This window comes from Zea mays, chromosome 1, assembly GCF_902167145.1.
Source record: "Zea mays cultivar B73 chromosome 1, Zm-B73-REFERENCE-NAM-5.0, whole genome shotgun sequence".
NCBI classification, from domain to species: domain Eukaryota; kingdom Viridiplantae; phylum Streptophyta; class Magnoliopsida; order Poales; family Poaceae; genus Zea; species Zea mays.
In genome coordinates this window covers 295,510,317-295,526,624 of record NC_050096.1, presented here as the reverse complement: position 1 = coordinate 295,526,624, position 16,308 = coordinate 295,510,317, and the positions used below count along the sequence as shown (strand labels likewise).

Genomic DNA, 16,308 nt, shown 5'->3' with positions numbered 1-16,308 from the left:
AATGTTTCTGAGAAACATATGCAATATCCATCACTATCACCTTGTGTTTCCACATGATAGAAATTATATGGATATCTCTATAATATGGTAAGATAACAATTAGGATATATCAACACATCCTTGATACTTTCAATACCAAAGGGGATATGATAATAACATATCATGATATCGCGCGAAGCGATTGTTAAAATATTCTTTCCTCTTTCCAAAGGAATATAAGAATATTTTGTTTCCCCACTTATAGAGTTTGTGGCTCAATTCTCCACATTGCATGTTTCTTCCTCAATTGGAAGAATCCCTGTACAAGTTTGCACAACTCAAATCAATGAGTCTTCAACTCCCTTGATGAGTTGGTTCAACTCTAATCGATGAGTTTGTTCAACTCAAATCACATGAGTGATCAACTCTGTTGGGGCGAAGGCAAAGACGCCACCCTTCGCTCGAGGCCTTCGCCGCAATCGCTGGTCTGACAGAGACAAAACGGGCAGGGACACCCTTCGCTCCATTCGGCACCAGACGAAGGCCTGCGACGACGCCTCCCCGCGGCGCGACCTCGTTCAGCTCTGAGGCCCACGTGTGATCTGGCCCATTGTAACGGGCCCTGCGTGGCCGCCTTTGTGTTACGGGCCTAATTTGTAAAGGCATGCTTGTAATTACAGCTTGTAACCCTGCTTTATGGGAATATTCTGGGGATAAACTAGGTGTCTGAGGGCACATGCGTCCTTGACACAAGGCGCTGGGCACTCAGATACCTATAAATACCCCCGCACAGTGCCCGTGAGAGGCTAGATTAACAGAGCTATTGCCCCCGAGCACGTAACCCTGTCGTCACCACTGTTCACTCTTGTTGGCCTCTTTGCTGCTGAGAGCAAGTTCCAACATTTGGCGCCCACCGTTCGTGCTACGACCAAACCACCCGCGATGGCACCCAAGAGAGCTAACCCGAAGGCTGACGAGGCTGTGAAGGCAGCACTGCTTGCCGCAAGGAAGGGCAAGGCCCTCGCCCTCACCCAATCCACCCACCAAGAGCCCACCGAAGACAATATTCCCCGCACCTGCGAAGACGACACCTTCCGCACCTGCGGGCCCGAAGGACAATCGCAGCCGCCCCCAGGCTTCGCCCCACTGGAGGGCGCGGATCTCACCGAGGACGGCGAGGTCCTCGGCGTCTCAACAGAAGAACAGTTACAGCTGCGCGCCCTGCGCCTCAAGAACCGCAATCTCCAGAGGCAGAAAGAGATACTGGAGGCCAAGCGCCAGCGTGTGTCCGCACTAGCCAAGGTGCGGCAAATGATACGCGACGAGGAGCAGAAGGCCCAAGACCTCGAGCGCGAGATCGCGCTGATGCAGCGCGAAGGCCACCTCGGTCTACAGCAAGAGCCACCCCTCCAGCAGCGCGCACAACCGGAAGACACGCGCGAAGGCCACCTCGGCCTGCAGCATGGCCCACCCCTGCAACACCGGGCGCAGCCGGAGAACCCGCGTTTCCCCCAGCATGACTACGCCTTCCAGCACGGCGCGCCATTCCAAGGGGTCAACTACCTCGACGAGCGAAGTCCCCTGGCGCCACACCTGCAAGTGACGCCTTGGCCAGCTAACTTCCGAGCAGGGGCATATCCCAAGTACAACGGCAGCATCGACCCGGCGCAATACATAATGAGTTATCAAGTCGCCGTTGCATCCGCCGGAGGGGACGACGCCACAATGGCGAAGTCTTTCATCATCGCCCTAGAGGGCCCAGCACTCACCTGGTTCACCAGATTGCCTCCGCTGTCCATTGATTCGTGGAGAAGTCTCAGGGACAAGTTCCTTCTCAACTTCCAGGGGTACCGCCCAGACACCGACGCTTTGGCCGAGCTCTCGCTTTGCAAACAGCTGGAAAAGGAGACTCTACGGGAGTATTACCGCAAATTCTTAACACTCAAGTCACAGCTGCCCTCTGTCGATGATTAGATCGCTATCCACTACGCCATCAGTGGCCTTCGGGCCGGCGTCCTCTACAGCCACTGTATCAGAGATCCACCCAAGAGCTTGCAGGAGCTATATCAGCTCTTCGAAAAATATGCCAAATCCGAAGAGCTCCACCAGCGCAAGGTCGAGTCACAACGGAAACCCAAAGATGCCCCGCAGTCCAGCCGCACGTGGACGAGGACTCCGCAGCCAGACTCCGGTCGAGATGGCCACAGTCAGCAGCAAGTGCACAACATCGCCAACCAACAGCCTGCTGCTGACCCCCCTCGTCGCCAGGAACATCCCCCCCAGGGCCGCGGAAATGGAACTCGTGGCAGGGGCCGAGGGCGCGCGCAGCCGCCGCGCCGGTTCTACTGCCTTTTCCACGGCGAAGACTGCGCCCACCAAACTAAAGACTGCCCCGAAACGAAGGCAACCAGAGACAGAATGGCGCGGGCGCAGCCAGCCGACAATCCCATAATTGTCGCACATAATTACCAGCCACCCCCTCCACCATATATCCACGCCCCCGCCCCGCATCCACCGCACCACGCTTACCAACACCATCAGGAAGTACAAATCGTACCTCCTCCACAACCACCACCACACCAGCCACATCAAAACATCCCCCATGCCCCAAAGCAGGAAGACTTCGCTGATCAACCATATCGCGGAGTCATTCACATGATAACAGGGGGGTCCAGCACTGAATTCGACACCAAGCGGCAGAAGCGGGACCACTACCGTAGCATCAACCATGTCGTCGTCACTGGCCCAATCGTGCAAACGAAGTGGTCCCACATACCGCTAACCTTCGACGCACGAGACGTCGACCTGCGTAGCGCCCCCCACATCGACGCTATGGTCATCAATTGCAGCGTGGCAGGCTGGGACTTACACAAAGTCCTAGTCGACAACGGCAGTCAGGCTGACATCATCTTCCTCCACGCCTTCGACCGCATGGGTATAAGCCACAGCCTGCTCAAGCCTTCGGACAACCCGTTGTATGGCTTCGGCGGCAAGGGCACCTTTCCCGTTGGCAAAATAGAGTTGCCCCTCTCCTTCGGTGTAGCACCCAATGTCCGAAGTGAGCAAGTAACCTTCGACATTGTCGACATGGTATATCCATACAACGCCATCATGGGCCGGGGCTCCATCAATAAGTTCGAAGCTGCCATCCACGGGCTGTACCTATGTATGAAGATACCAGGTCCGCTAGGCGCCATTACAATCTACGGCAACCAGCAGACGGCGCGCAACATAGAGCGGGACTTCGTGCCTGGTCAGAGGAACGTACACTGTCTCACGACCCAGCGCGAGGTCCCCACGCCCGCCAGCCCAACCGATAAGCAGCACGACAAGGCACAGTTGCAGAGCCAAGACGGGACCAAGACTGTCCCCCTCGATCAGGCCACGCCCAAGCAGACAGTCACTATCAGCGAAGACCTCACCTCACTCGAAGAAGAGAAACTTCTCTGCTGCCTGGCCAAGAATAAAGATGTCTTCGCCTGGTCTGCCCTCGACCTGGTCGGAGTCAGTCGATCCATAATTGAGCACAGCTTGGGAATTGACCCCTCGGTGCGACCAAAAAAGCAGAGGCTTCGCAAAATGTCCGACGAAAAGACAGAGGCCGCCAAGGCGGAGGTGCACCGCCTCCTAGAGGCTAAATTCATTGAGCCAGTGGCTTACCCCACGTGGCTCTCCAATGTTGTAATGGTGCAGAAAAAAAGCGGGAAATGGCGAATGTGCATAGACTTCACCAGTCTCAATAAGGCCTGCCCAAAGGACAATTTCCCGTTGCCACGGATCGACAAAATCGTCGATAGCGCGGCCGGCTGCGAGATCATGTCTCTCCTCGACTGCTTCTCCGGCTATCACCAGATATACATGAAGGAGGAAGACAAGGCTAGCACCAGCTTTATAACACCCTTCGGCACTTATTGCTTCATCAGAATGCCGGAGGGTCTCAAGAATGCCGGGTCCACCTTCTCCAGACTCACCAAAACAGTACTCGAGGGCCAGGTCGGCAGAAATATATTTACATATGTGGACGACATCGTCGTCGCCAGCAAGAATAAGGAGGACCATCTCGCCGACCTGGCCGAGACATTCGCGAACATGCGAGATGCACGGCTCCGCCTAAACCCGGAAAAGTGCGTCTTCGGTGTTCGCCAAGGCAAGATATTGGGCTACCTGGTGTCACACCGCGGCATCGAGGCCAACCCAACCAAGATCCAGGCCATCGTCGACATGTCGCCTCCGCAGTCCGCCAGGGACGTCCAGCGTCTGACAGGCAGATTGGCCGCTCTCAACAGATTCATCTCCAGGTCCGCCAAGCGAAGTCTCCCCTTCCTCAAAACACTCCGCGGTGCAAAAGACTTCGCCTGGGGACCGGAGCAAGCAGCGGCCTTCGCCTCACTAAAACAGTACCTGTTGGAGCTGGCCATCCTCACAAGCCCCGACTCCTCGCTCCCCCTATTGCTCTATGTCGCGGCTTCGCCGCACGCGGTCAGCGCGGCACTAGTGCAGGAGCAGACAATCGAGGGCGCAGTCAGACAGTGCCCTGTTTACTATGTCTCCGAGGTCCTGACACCGTCCAAATGCAACATGATAGAGCTGGAGAAGATCGCCTACGCAGTTGTTATGTCCTCGCGCAAACTGCGCCATTACTTTGAAGCATTCAAGGTCCGAGTCACCTCAGACAGGGGGCTCGGCGAACTATTCAGAAACCCGGAGGCATCGGTGAGGATTGCCAAGTGGGCAGCCGAACTCTCCGGCTACCACATCAGCTTCGAGCCCAGGACAGCCATCAAGTCGCAAGTCCTGGCAGACTTCGTCGTCGACTGGACTGGGCCAGTAACACAGCCGGACCCGTCCACAGAGAAGGTCTGGACCATCCATTGCGACGGCGCATGGTGCCATGCGGGGGCAGGCGTCGCTGCAGTCGTCACCTCACCAGCCGGAGTCAAACACAGATATGCAGCATGCCTCAACTTCGCTCTAGAGTCCGACAGATGCACAAACAATATAGCAGAGTATGAAGCGGTTATCCTCGGCCTCCGCAAGCTAAGGGCCCTCGGAGTCACCACATGTATCATCAAGACAGACTCCAAGATAGTTGCCGGCCAGGTCGAGAAAGACTATGCAGCAAAAGACCCCGCGCTCATGCAATACCTCGCGGCTATCCGAAGCCTCGAGAGACAGTTCAAGGGATTCACCTTACAGCATGTGGATAGGGCCAAGAACGAGGAGGCCGATGCATTAGCCAAGGCCGCCGCCAGGGGCGAGCCCTTGCCCTCCGACGTGTTCTTTCACACCATCGGCACGCCAGCCGTCCGGAGCCCCGAAGGGCTCCAAATAACTAATGATAGCGAGGGCCACCGCATAGTCAACCTAATCATGACCGAAGACTGGCGGGCGCCAATAACCCTGTTCCTACAGGGGTACTATCATCCAACTGACGTCAATGGCGATCTTTGTCCATCACTGCCGACACAACAGCAGCAATATTCCGCCCGTAAGGAAAAACTCTCCATTGACGAACCATGCGAGAGGTAAAACAGTCCTCGCCAGCCGCGCAGGGGATAGGAACATTCCTAGGCCAACAACCCCCGGTAACCCTCAGCATCCGAGCCGAAGACTCCCGGAGCTCGGGCGAAGACATCCTTTCCCCCGGGGCCGCACACGTCCTCATTAACTCTCTAGCAAAACTATCAGACACCCCAAGTCCTCCCATCGCAGTACCTAATTTTCTCTTTTTTGAGGAAGGGGCGGCCGCCAGCGCAGGGTCGCCTCCAGTCTCCACCGCCGGTTTCTTCCCACGGCGGTCCGCTTCGTCTTGACCAGGATAGCCGTCGTACGACAATTGATTTAATTCGAAGACCCTGTTCAAACGGTCATTTGACCCGCGGATATCAAAGCTGCGCTGGCCTTCCGTCCTCGGCACGTAACGCCCCACGAGCCGCACCGCCCCGTCCTCCGCATCGCGCACAAAGGCGGTCGGGTCGCGGTTTCGCAGATTCAGTGCGAAGGCAGGGCTTCGCACCACCCTTCCTCCGTGAAAAGGCATCTGGCGAAGGCACACTTCGCCCAGCGCCCAGCCGTGCGCCAAGGGCCACACCCCATACGCCACAAACTCTTCAACTAAATCACGCCCACTGCTCTGACCGGCGGCGCACCGAAGGGCCCCTTCGTCTGCATCTTCCTCCGCCACTTCAAAAGGCGGATACGCAGAGTAATAATGAGAGCACATCTCAGACACAGGGAGTCCCTTATGGTCTTCGACAGTACCCTCCGCAACGTAAAACCAAAATTCATTCCAATTGCCCCACTTGTTGCGGGCGCACGGAACCAACTCCACTACTTGCATTGTGGTCTTGCCGGTCTTCGGCGTGAATGTGCATGACCCGAACTGGGCAACTTCGTCCCCAATCATCCTCTTCTGCCAATGCAAACAATAATACTTCGCAAAAACTTCAACCGACGGCTATCTGCCGTACGAAGTCGTCGCCCAGACATACTTCGCCAGTGCCACCACGGCATTCGGTGTCAACTGATGTATTTGAACGTTGAATCTACGCAGGACTTCGCCAACAAACCGGTGCGCAGGCATGCGGAGACCGGCGGCGAAGAACGCCTCGAAAACGACCAATTCACCCTCCGGCTCGGGGACTTCCTCCGTCCCCGGAGCACGAGCAACTCCGCCGCCGAAGTAGCCCAATCGCTGCATATCTTCAACGCGGGCTGACGTCATCCGTGACACACCAAAATCAACAGAGTCGCCGGCGCGCAACTCCTCCACCATCAAGCTACTCAACGTCTCCTCAGACGAGGCGGCGGCCGGCGGCGTAGTAGCAGCGGAAGAAGAGGAAGACGGCATTGCTACGTACCGTCGGCGGCGGCGGGCGGTCTGCTTCACTCGAGCCAGAACTCCGGCGAGCAAAAGGAGCAGCGGAAGAAGAGGAGCAGCAAGACGGCGGGCGGCTAGGGTTTTCACGGAGCGCGGAAGGCAAAGTTCAAACAGCGCCGACCCCCGCCCACTTTTATAGGCAGAGCGCGGCTCTTCGGGAAACCCACAATCTGACAGGGCGCGACGCTTCGGGAAACCCGCAATCCAACAGTACGCCGTCCATCAACGGTCACATCAAAAACCCCCGCGGAACCACTTCGAGCGAGGGCAGCGTCTCCGCCATCTAGCGACGTCTTCGGCACCAGGTGACTTTGTCGAACTGGTCCCTCGGAGGGCAAATGTTGGGGCGAAGGCAAAGACGCCACCCTTCGCTCGAGGCCTTCGCCGCAGTCGCTGGTCTGACAGAGACAAAACGGGCAGGGACACCCTTCGCTCCATTCGGCACCAGACGAAGGCCTGCGACGACGCCTCCCCGCGGCGCGGCCTCGTTCAGCTCTGAGGCCCACGTGTGATCTGGCCCATTGTAACGGGCCCTGTGTGGCCGCCTTTGTGTTACGGGCCTAATTTGTAAAGGCATGCTTGTAATTACAGCTTATAACCCTGCTTTATGGGAATATTCTGGGGATAAACTAGGTGTCTGAGGGCACATGCGTCCTTAACACAAGGCGCTGGGCACTCAGATACCTATAAATACCCCCGCACAGTGCCCGTGAGAGGCTAGATTAACAGAGCTATTGCCCCCGAGCACGTAACCCTGTCGTCACCACTGTTCACTCTTGTTGGCCTCTTTGCTGCTGAGAGCAAGTTCCAACAAACTCCAATCGATGAGTTTGTTTAACTCAAATTCATATGAGTTTTTACACTCAAATCACATGAGTGTGGTCAACTCACATCGCATGAGTTGAACCTATCACAACATCAATTATGAGATTATACCAAATCTCATGCATCATTTAAATATTACTCAAAAGCAAATCATCTAACAAAGTGGTCTTCTCTTAGAAAAAGAAGTGTTGTTACATGATTAGTCCAAATCATGAATTACACAACTAACCACTGTTATCATGTCAGATGGAAGATTGAAGTATACTTCATATCTTAGCTTTCATGAGTAGTATGCATATTTTGGGATTTCATATACAAGATTAGATGCCTCGGCATACAACACTATACCACGTATAGTGTAATGACAAAAGCGTTTGTCATACTCATTGCCCTTCCCTTTTTAATGTGCTTATATATTTGCTTTTCAAGCAAAATATATGAATACAAAGTGTTAGTCTACAACTTAATGTAGACACATACTCATAAGTCCACAAGTCTTATGATTTTCTTTGTTATCATTTTGCGCTTGCACATCAAGCCGCAAAAGCACATACGTTCTTTTCATAAGAACCATAAGAGAAAGATAGCATCTCATTTCCTCCAAATTGAAGAGGTGAATTCCCATATCATGCAAAAATGATCTTGATATCTAATGAACATTGAGGATTAATTAAGCCCAGTAGGCGAGTTCATCAAACTCTATTAAATAATTATCCTCCAAATGGATTAACCATTTTCTGATGTTGTAATATGTCGCAAAATATATCATATCTTTATATGTTGGAGAACTCTAGGTATCACATAAAGTGTACCAAAAGATTTTTGAAAATTGGTGTACACAACGTAGATAATCTCCATGTAATGAAACAATGGAGTAGATCTCTCAGTAGTAGGCAAAACTTTTGCTGCCTGAAAGCATGGTCTCTGGGCTGATATATTCAAAGAACATACCGCAGCCAATGCTTAGGACTCCACTACCCTGTGCTTGACCAAAATTTCAAAAATAAAATGGAAATCACCATAAAGGTGAATAACCAACATCACATCTCCAACATATCTTCTTGGAAGGACACATAGGTAATCATCATAACCATATGATGTAGACCTCTTACTGATGGGCAAATAATATTTTGCTGTCTAAAAGCTTGGTCTCAGGGCAAATAAATTCCAAAAACTTATTGCAGCCAAAGCCTAGATCTCCATCATGTGTTGAATAATCCCAAGTTCAAGATATGTGTCATATTTTACAAGAATTCATCGTTTAATTAAGTAGAACTTAATTAAAAGAATTCTTTTAGCAGTCAGCATGACTGCAGCGTCCAGCCTGGCTCCATAGCCCGCGACGCCTGCATGGTCCATGATCTTTTTGGGTAGCACGTATAGGTAATCATCTCGAAAGATGTAGACCTCATAGTGATAGGCATTTCAAATGCGGCCTAAAGCACAGTCTCTGGGCTACTAAACTCTAAAGAATTTAGCGCAACCAGTGCTTAGGACTCCATCACCCTATGCATTTTTCCCAAAAAATGCAACATTTTCTTGTATGAGGACCATTAAGTTTCGACTTAATTATGTGCTATGTTTTTCAATGCAAACATAAAAGAATGCAAAAACAAAAGCAAGTCGAAAATATGTGAATTATAAATGTAAATAAAATATAATTCATTATCAAGTCTGTATTTTTTCATAATAAAAACAGACAACTATCACAATTATATATATCATCAGCAGTCTAAATATTTAAATTTAGATACTCAAAACTGATAGTAATTGTGATACAAATAAACATTAGGTCTGAAATTGCAGAAAGATAAAAGCTAAAATGATAAAATGTAGGCCCATACAGCCAGTCATAGGCACCCAGGCTTTTGCTGGGGGCGGGCCATTTTTGGCCAGGCCGAGGGGTGGGGGCGCACATGGGCCTGGACGGCAGCCCATAAGCACAGTGGCGCAGTCTCATTAGGGACGACATGAAACCCTAACCGGCCACTACCTCCACAGCAGCGGCGGTTAGCGCCTGGCGGCGGCTTGGGCATGCGGCCTCACGGCGGCTCGGCGCAGGCCGGTAGGCGCGGCTGCCCGGCGCAAGCGCGCGGCCACCCGGCGACGGTGCAGGCGGCACCGGCGCACGAGCACGCGGCCTCTCGCGGCACAGCGCGGGCGCGACACCCCACGGTGCGGCGGCCCCCGGCCCCGACCATGCGGGCGCGGCTCCCCTGGCTGCCCCGGTGCCCTACGAGGTGCGGTGGGCGCGACCCCTGCCTTGGCTCCCCGGCGGCCCATGGCGTGCGGCCCCGGCGGCTCGGGGTGCTGTCCCGGCGGCCCACGCGGTCCCGGCCAGGCGCTGGCGGCCTCGGCACGGCGCGGGCGCGCGGCCCTGCGGCGGCGCGGCAGCCCGGCCAGGCGCGGGCGCGCGGCGCCCCGGCGGCTCGGCTGCCCAGCGTGTGCGCGAGGCCCCCCGCGGCTCGGAGCGGGCAGCGGCCCAGGTGCACGGCCCAGCGGCACGGGCGGTTGTGCCCCCGCCGTCTCGGGCGAGCAGGCCCCTAGCGGCGCGCGCGGGGGTGTGGTCCCGGCTGCGCGGAGCCCCTGGCCAGCGCGGTCCGGCGGTCGGCGCGTACGGGCGAGGACCCCCGGCGCGCGCTGCTGAGGCCGTCTGGCGGCGTTGGCACACGACCTCGACTGCGCGCGGGCATAGGCATGGCGACCTGTCCCTGATCTGCGCGCACGACCGTGGCCTCAGCACGTGATGACGGAGCCCCGGTGCGCAGTAACGGCAAGGCGGCATGCGCCATGGACGCGTCTCCGGTGACACGGCGCGGGCGTGACGTCCGTGTGCATGCAGGCACAGGTGCGTGGGTGTGCATTCCCTGCACAGCGCCTCCGCCAGCGATCCCCATTCGTACTCAAGCAACACCGTTCTTTAGAAGTCAAAAGAAACTAGGTGCATCATACATACGTACGATTTTTGATGATCGAAGTCTCTGTTCCTTCTTTCAAGCGACATGTTCTCTTTCTTCAATTTCTCTGATCCCGCCAATTTCTCTGATCCCGCAGCAGTGCTGATAACGTGTTGAAGTACTCAGTGGCAAAAAGAGTTCAGAGAGAGACAAATGACAGTTGTATCTTTTATTGCAGGGAGAATTCTGTTTATATACAGGTGAAGGGGTGCGTTCTCAAGGGGTGTCCCTTGGGAATTATCTGTCGCACCCCTTGGATTGATCACAAATACAATATTTTGTAACAGATCTATCCGACGTTTGCCCACTTTGTCTACTCAAGCTGTTGGTCACTCGATTTTCGTCTCAAGTCCGAATTGGCCTTAGGATATTCGGTATTCCCGGTGGGGCTGTATTCCCCAGTTGACGCGGTGTGGGGTGGTGCCGTGGTGTGGTGCGCGTTTTGTCGGCGGGTTTTTTTTTTTTTGGATCTGTTCGCCCGTCTGCTTTTCCCTGGATATTCCCCTCACCCCTGGCCCTGGGATTTCGATCTCGATGTCGACCGTTTCCATGCAGACATGCAGTTTTGGGCGGTCAGGCACGTGCCATGTCCGCGCTGCCCACTTTCGTGATCGCCCCGCGGAACGCCGTTCCACACTTCCACTCCAATCCGCCGGGACGACACGAGCCGGACCGGAAAAAGAGTGCCGACAGGCCATGGCGCGGCAGCCGGGAGGAAGACGACGGCTTCAACCGTGGGCGCGCCCGTCGGTACGGTGGCCGTTTCCGCGTGTCCGGAGTCCACAGACACCGGTGGCTGCTGTTCAGGCAGCCGCGCGCGATAGGCGACGTGAAGGCTGGCGAACCAATGATTCATCGTAGCGACTAGCGACGAGCTTGGAACGGCTGGCACTGGCGGTGTTTATGACTCAGAATTCATCTTCACGGATACACTCCATAGTGTATGCAAGCACCAAAAATTCGTTGAACTTTGCCAAATACAAAAAGTGTCCAGCAAGCACATTTGTTTTATATGGGGAGAAAAACCTCATCTATCCATATGGCATTTGGCCATTTTTATCATTCGCACCAGGGACGGAGGTGGTTGTGGCAACAATCAAATCTATTTTTGCCTTAAAAAAAACTACTGGAGTACTATTATTTTAGATTTCACTATGCCGACGCTGCAGCAAGTCGCTTTATTAATATCTCGAAAAACGGTACTGTATTAAATAAGGCCGGAAGTGGTCGATTTAAAAACTAATCCCAAGACCGACCCTTTGTCCTCCTCTCTCGCTTTGCTCTCTGTCTTCCATTCAGATCCCCTCGTCCGCGATCGTCGAAGCCAGGCCAGGGCCAGGCCAACAAGCGGCCAACCAAACACAGCTGCGCAACGAATCCCACAGCCCGAGGCCCGATCTAGCGCCGGCGACTTGGGGTCCGCCAGCGCCCCGCCATGCCATCCTCCACCGCGTCGTGGTCGCGCTACGGTGCCGTCCCGACCTCCCCCCCTTCGCCGCCGCCGCCGCCGCCGCAGCTCAGGCCGGAGGACGACGCCGCGGGCGGCGAGGCGGCGCCCTCGCCCTCGGTCTCGGCTACGGCGGCGGAGGCCGGGGTCGCCTTCTTCTCCCGCGCGCGGGCGTTCGCGGGGGCGGGGCGGCCGCGCGCGTGGCGGGAGGTGCTGGACCCGACGGCGTTCTCGCGGCCCGAGAGCTGCGGGGAGGCCCGCGCGCGGGCGCGCCGCAACCTCGCCTACTTCCGCGCCAACTACGCGCTGGCCGCGCTCGCGCTCGTCTTCCTGGGCCTCGTCTACCGCCCCGTCTCCATGCTCGTGTTCCTGGCGCTCTTCGTCGCCTGGCTCGGGCTCTACTTCGGCCGCGGCGACCGGGGCCCGCTCGTCTGCCTCCGCCGCGAGGTCGACGACCGCGCCGTGCTGGCCGCGCTCTCGGCGGCCACCGCGCTCGCCGTCGCGCTCACCCGCGCGGGAATCAACCTCCTCGTCTCCCTCGCCGTCGCCGCCGTCGCCGTCGGCCTGCACGCCGCCTTCAGGGTGAACCTGTACGTCGACGAGACGGACGCGTTCGATGTCGCTGGCACCTCGTTCACGGATAGCCGATACGGGTACGCGCTCCCTAGATGATGAGTCGATGACAGCGGCAGGCATTCAGCTGATGCGGTTCTGCTCATCGTGAGGCAGGGGGGGGGGGGGGGGGGGGGGGGGGGGGGGGTCCTTGGTGGCCCTGATCCGTCCTCAGGTTTTGCAAGGTGTTCATGATCATGGGTGCTGTGACGTTCTTATTGTGTTCTTAAGTAACCCATCACTCTCTTCTGGTCTGCATCCTATGTATAGCGATTTTCGTGCTGAGTAATTTAGGGTGATTTTTACTTGGTTTTGGTACTGAGCGTAGTTTTTCCGGGTAAAATTTACGTAATCGGTAGTGATTTGAATCCGTTTGATTGAAGAAATAAATTCGAAGTCAGCCGTCTCACGCAGCCTCCATTGCAGGTACGGTACAGGATAAGGCTAGCGTAAACCATCCATCCATCCATCCAACAAGAGATTATTTTAACATTTTAAAGATAAGAAACCATATGATCTGGTGGCAAGTGAGCTTTTAAATTGTTGAACAGAGATAGTCCCATGGCAATATATCCTGATGGTGCTCAACTGCTCATCTCCGCTTAAGAAAAAAAGATGAAAAAGTAATCAAATTTCACGTTTAATCCCATGCCGTTACATAGCTCATATGGCTATGATATATCGCCCAGAGAGCAACCGAATTTCACGTTTAATCCCGGAGCCTTTTCTGCTCCACAGAATCCTGCAAGTGCAGTGCTGATCACATCATGCACCAGGACCAGGACCAACCCAAAAATAACTGGCGCCGCAGGCAAGAGCAAGACGCTCAGCGCGTGCCATCGATGGCTATGGCTTCCCTTCTTCCCGAGCGCGTAGGCAAGCCAGCAAGCGGAGGCGGCACGGCGTTGGCGATCTGCATGCTGCCCGCGAAACGGTCGGTACCTGTCAGGGAAGCCCTGCATACACAGACCATGTGAACATGGTCGCGGATAGGGATGAAAACGGACGGAAAAACCCTTCTCCTGTTTCCGTATCCGCATTTTATCATCGGAAACGGGATCGGGTCCGGAATAGTCGGGAACGAAAACGAGAGCGGGATAAACGGAATTGCGGAAACGAACGAAAACGGAAATACTAACGGAAACTCGTAATTTAATACAAATAGAAATGTTATTGATGTTTGACTAGTGATTAATTGGCAGAACAGTAATATAAAATAAATAGATATAGAGAGACAACATTCTATTGTTGTTTGGTTGCTAAATGTGTACATTTAGCTACATCCGATGTTGTTTAATACTTTAGATCACTTGTCATTTGAAAAGAGCCGTTGGTTACAATGGCTAATTGTGCTATAATTTGTCACCTAAATACACGAGGATTTAGTTTATATACTAATGCATATTAGGCTTGTCCCATATTTGTCAAATACGGAATAAATACGGGTTCAATCCAGAAAAAACGGGATCCCGCAAAAACGGACGGAATAAGCCCTCTCCCGTTTCCGTCCCGTTTCCATATTTTTCCGTAAATACGAAAACGGTCGGGTCAAATGAAGAAAACGGTACGAGTCGGGACGGGATTTTTTCCATCCGTTTTCAACCCTAGTCGCGGATGTGGGGAAGTTGTCGTCCCAGTCCAACCTCCGGTAGAGGTAGAGCCCCTTCCATTGATTGTGCCTTTTGGCAGTGTTGGGCAGGCACCATCGCACCGGATCCAGTTCCTCTGCGGTACTTCCGGGGGTAAAACTTCAACACTGTCGGATGTAGATCAACGAACCCACATACTTTGTGCTTCCAGTGAAAAGTTATATGGGCTCATAGGAGGATGCGAGAGTTTTATCTCCAGCTGCTCCGCAACCAAATACATCATAAATCTCTCCTCCTACGTCTCACTTTTGTGTCCGTCGCCGAGATTTCACCCCTACTTTTTATCACCAATAGCAGTTCTCTCCAATTTCTCCTCCTATACCCCACTACAACCATAAAATATCATTTACTATCCCTACTTTTCATCTATTACCATTTTTCATGAGTAAAAGCCTTCACACGGAGACAAGACCACAAGAACGAACAGGACGAGGCTGGAGCCCCGCCAAGTCAAGACTTAGCTAGGACTCCAACTTGCAGCTTATAAGCTCTACTTTCACCCCCAATAAGAGATATGGGAGCCTCTCCTCCTCTCGACTGCTTGAAACCCCTACTACGAGTTTGATCATCAATGGTGCCGGTAGTGCAAGCCATCAATGACTAAAAGTAGACACGTATTGCCCGAACCAGTATAAATCTTGCGCCCTCCGCGCACACCCTCCAGAGCCCGGAACGTGCACAATAAATTTACTTGTCGGAACGAGGTACGAAACACTGACAGGTGGCGCGCCTGGTAGGGGCCTGGCACGTTCCACGACGAGATTATCCAAGCTCCGGATGGCAAGCCGCGACGACAATCGACCTCCCGGAACGACGATCTATTTTGGGGGTCTTGACTTCCCCTTCAACGGCAAAGGAGAAGCGACCAGGGCCTCGGAAGCTCGACCCCCTTCGCCGAGGAATCAAGGCACGACCGTGAGGGCCGACGGAAGCTCCCGTGTCGAATGCACTCCCGGAGTGTCCATCCGCTTCGGGAGCCTCGACTTCACCATTGGCTAGGAGGGCAACACGGTCAGGGTGATGCCTGCCTGACCTGCCCCGTTTGAGAGCCCCGACGCCGTCTAGGCGCTCTCAGCCTCGCCCCACGTAGGCGGCGCAGGAGGCCTATAATGACCTCGCCTTCTGAGGCCAACGAACTAAGGCTGCAAACTGTGATTCATATGGGGACAAATCCCTCATATGATGATCTACCAGTCTTCTTTGCGTCCTACGCAGAGCTCCCTGTGTCGTGTGACATAGAGACGATGCCCTATTGCGGCGGCTTCGACGCCTTTCCACCTCGACTACGCCATCGTCGCCCTTGTGTCTCGTGACCACCTCCCCATGATAGACAACCTGGTGTTTGCGGAGATGGCCAGTGGCGACGAGGATCTCATCTTCAATGCGTTCTGCATGGACTTAAACTCGAATTTGGGTCCCTCTAAGAGCGATGATGAGTAGTGCCCCTGGTGACAAGGGGAACGAGGACCGTCCGATCACCATGGCTTTGTCGATAGTCCTGGCAGGATGGGACGTCGCGCATGGTAGGACCAGAGGAAACACCGGATGTAATGCCAATGGCCCAAGAGCCCGTAGTAGATGATCGGCCGAAGCAGATCCACGCCTTCTTTGTAAAACCCTCGAACAGTTATAAATAAAATGTGTCGTCAAGAACACTCTTTGCCACAAACATGGTAAGCAGGGGAGTGAGCCTCGGTCGTACCTTGGTCTCCCCTCTCCTGATTTTTTCCTCTTTTCCTTTCCCTTTTCCTCGTTTTCCGTTGGTAACTTTCAGGACAGGAAGCGTACCAAGAACCAAACGAAGTGGGACGAACGAACAATGGACTCGACGGAATAACGAGTGGAAGCACCGAGCGCGAAACCAGCTATGTCGTTTTCCCTTTTTCTATAACAACGCACTTTGAATCTTTGCAACTTTCCTTCAAAGAGTCCTAAGCAAAATACAACATCGCCCCACTC

General features: G+C 54.2%; 2 protein-coding genes across 2 annotated transcripts; one reads left to right on the top strand and one right to left on the bottom strand.

Annotated features, from left to right (window-relative positions):
• Nucleotides 1-9,889: 9,889 nt before the first annotated feature.
• On the bottom strand, nt 9,890-10,911 carry LOC100382545 (uncharacterized). Its single transcript, NM_001175279.2, has one exon. The coding sequence runs from the start codon at nt 10,467-10,469 to the stop codon at nt 9,918-9,920; it is 552 nt and encodes a 183-aa protein (NP_001168750.1). The 5' UTR covers nt 10,470-10,911; the 3' UTR covers nt 9,890-9,917.
• A 994-nt stretch (nt 10,912-11,905) lies between these two features.
• LOC100280819 (prenylated Rab receptor 2) lies at nt 11,906-13,099 on the top strand. The gene has a single exon (NM_001153739.3). It carries the CDS (start codon nt 12,077-12,079, stop codon nt 12,758-12,760), a length of 684 nt encoding a protein of 227 aa, NP_001147211.2. The 5' UTR covers nt 11,906-12,076; the 3' UTR covers nt 12,761-13,099.
• Nucleotides 13,100-16,308: the final 3,209 nt, after the last annotated feature.

Excerpts from the sequence above, each read along its gene's own strand:
- LOC100382545 (NM_001175279.2), bottom strand. The coding sequence starts at position 10,469 with ATGCCGCCTTGCCGTTACTGCGCACCGGGGCTCCGTCATCACGTGCTG.
- LOC100280819 (NM_001153739.3), top strand. The coding sequence starts at position 12,077 with ATGCCATCCTCCACCGCGTCGTGGTCGCGCTACGGTGCCGTCCCGACC.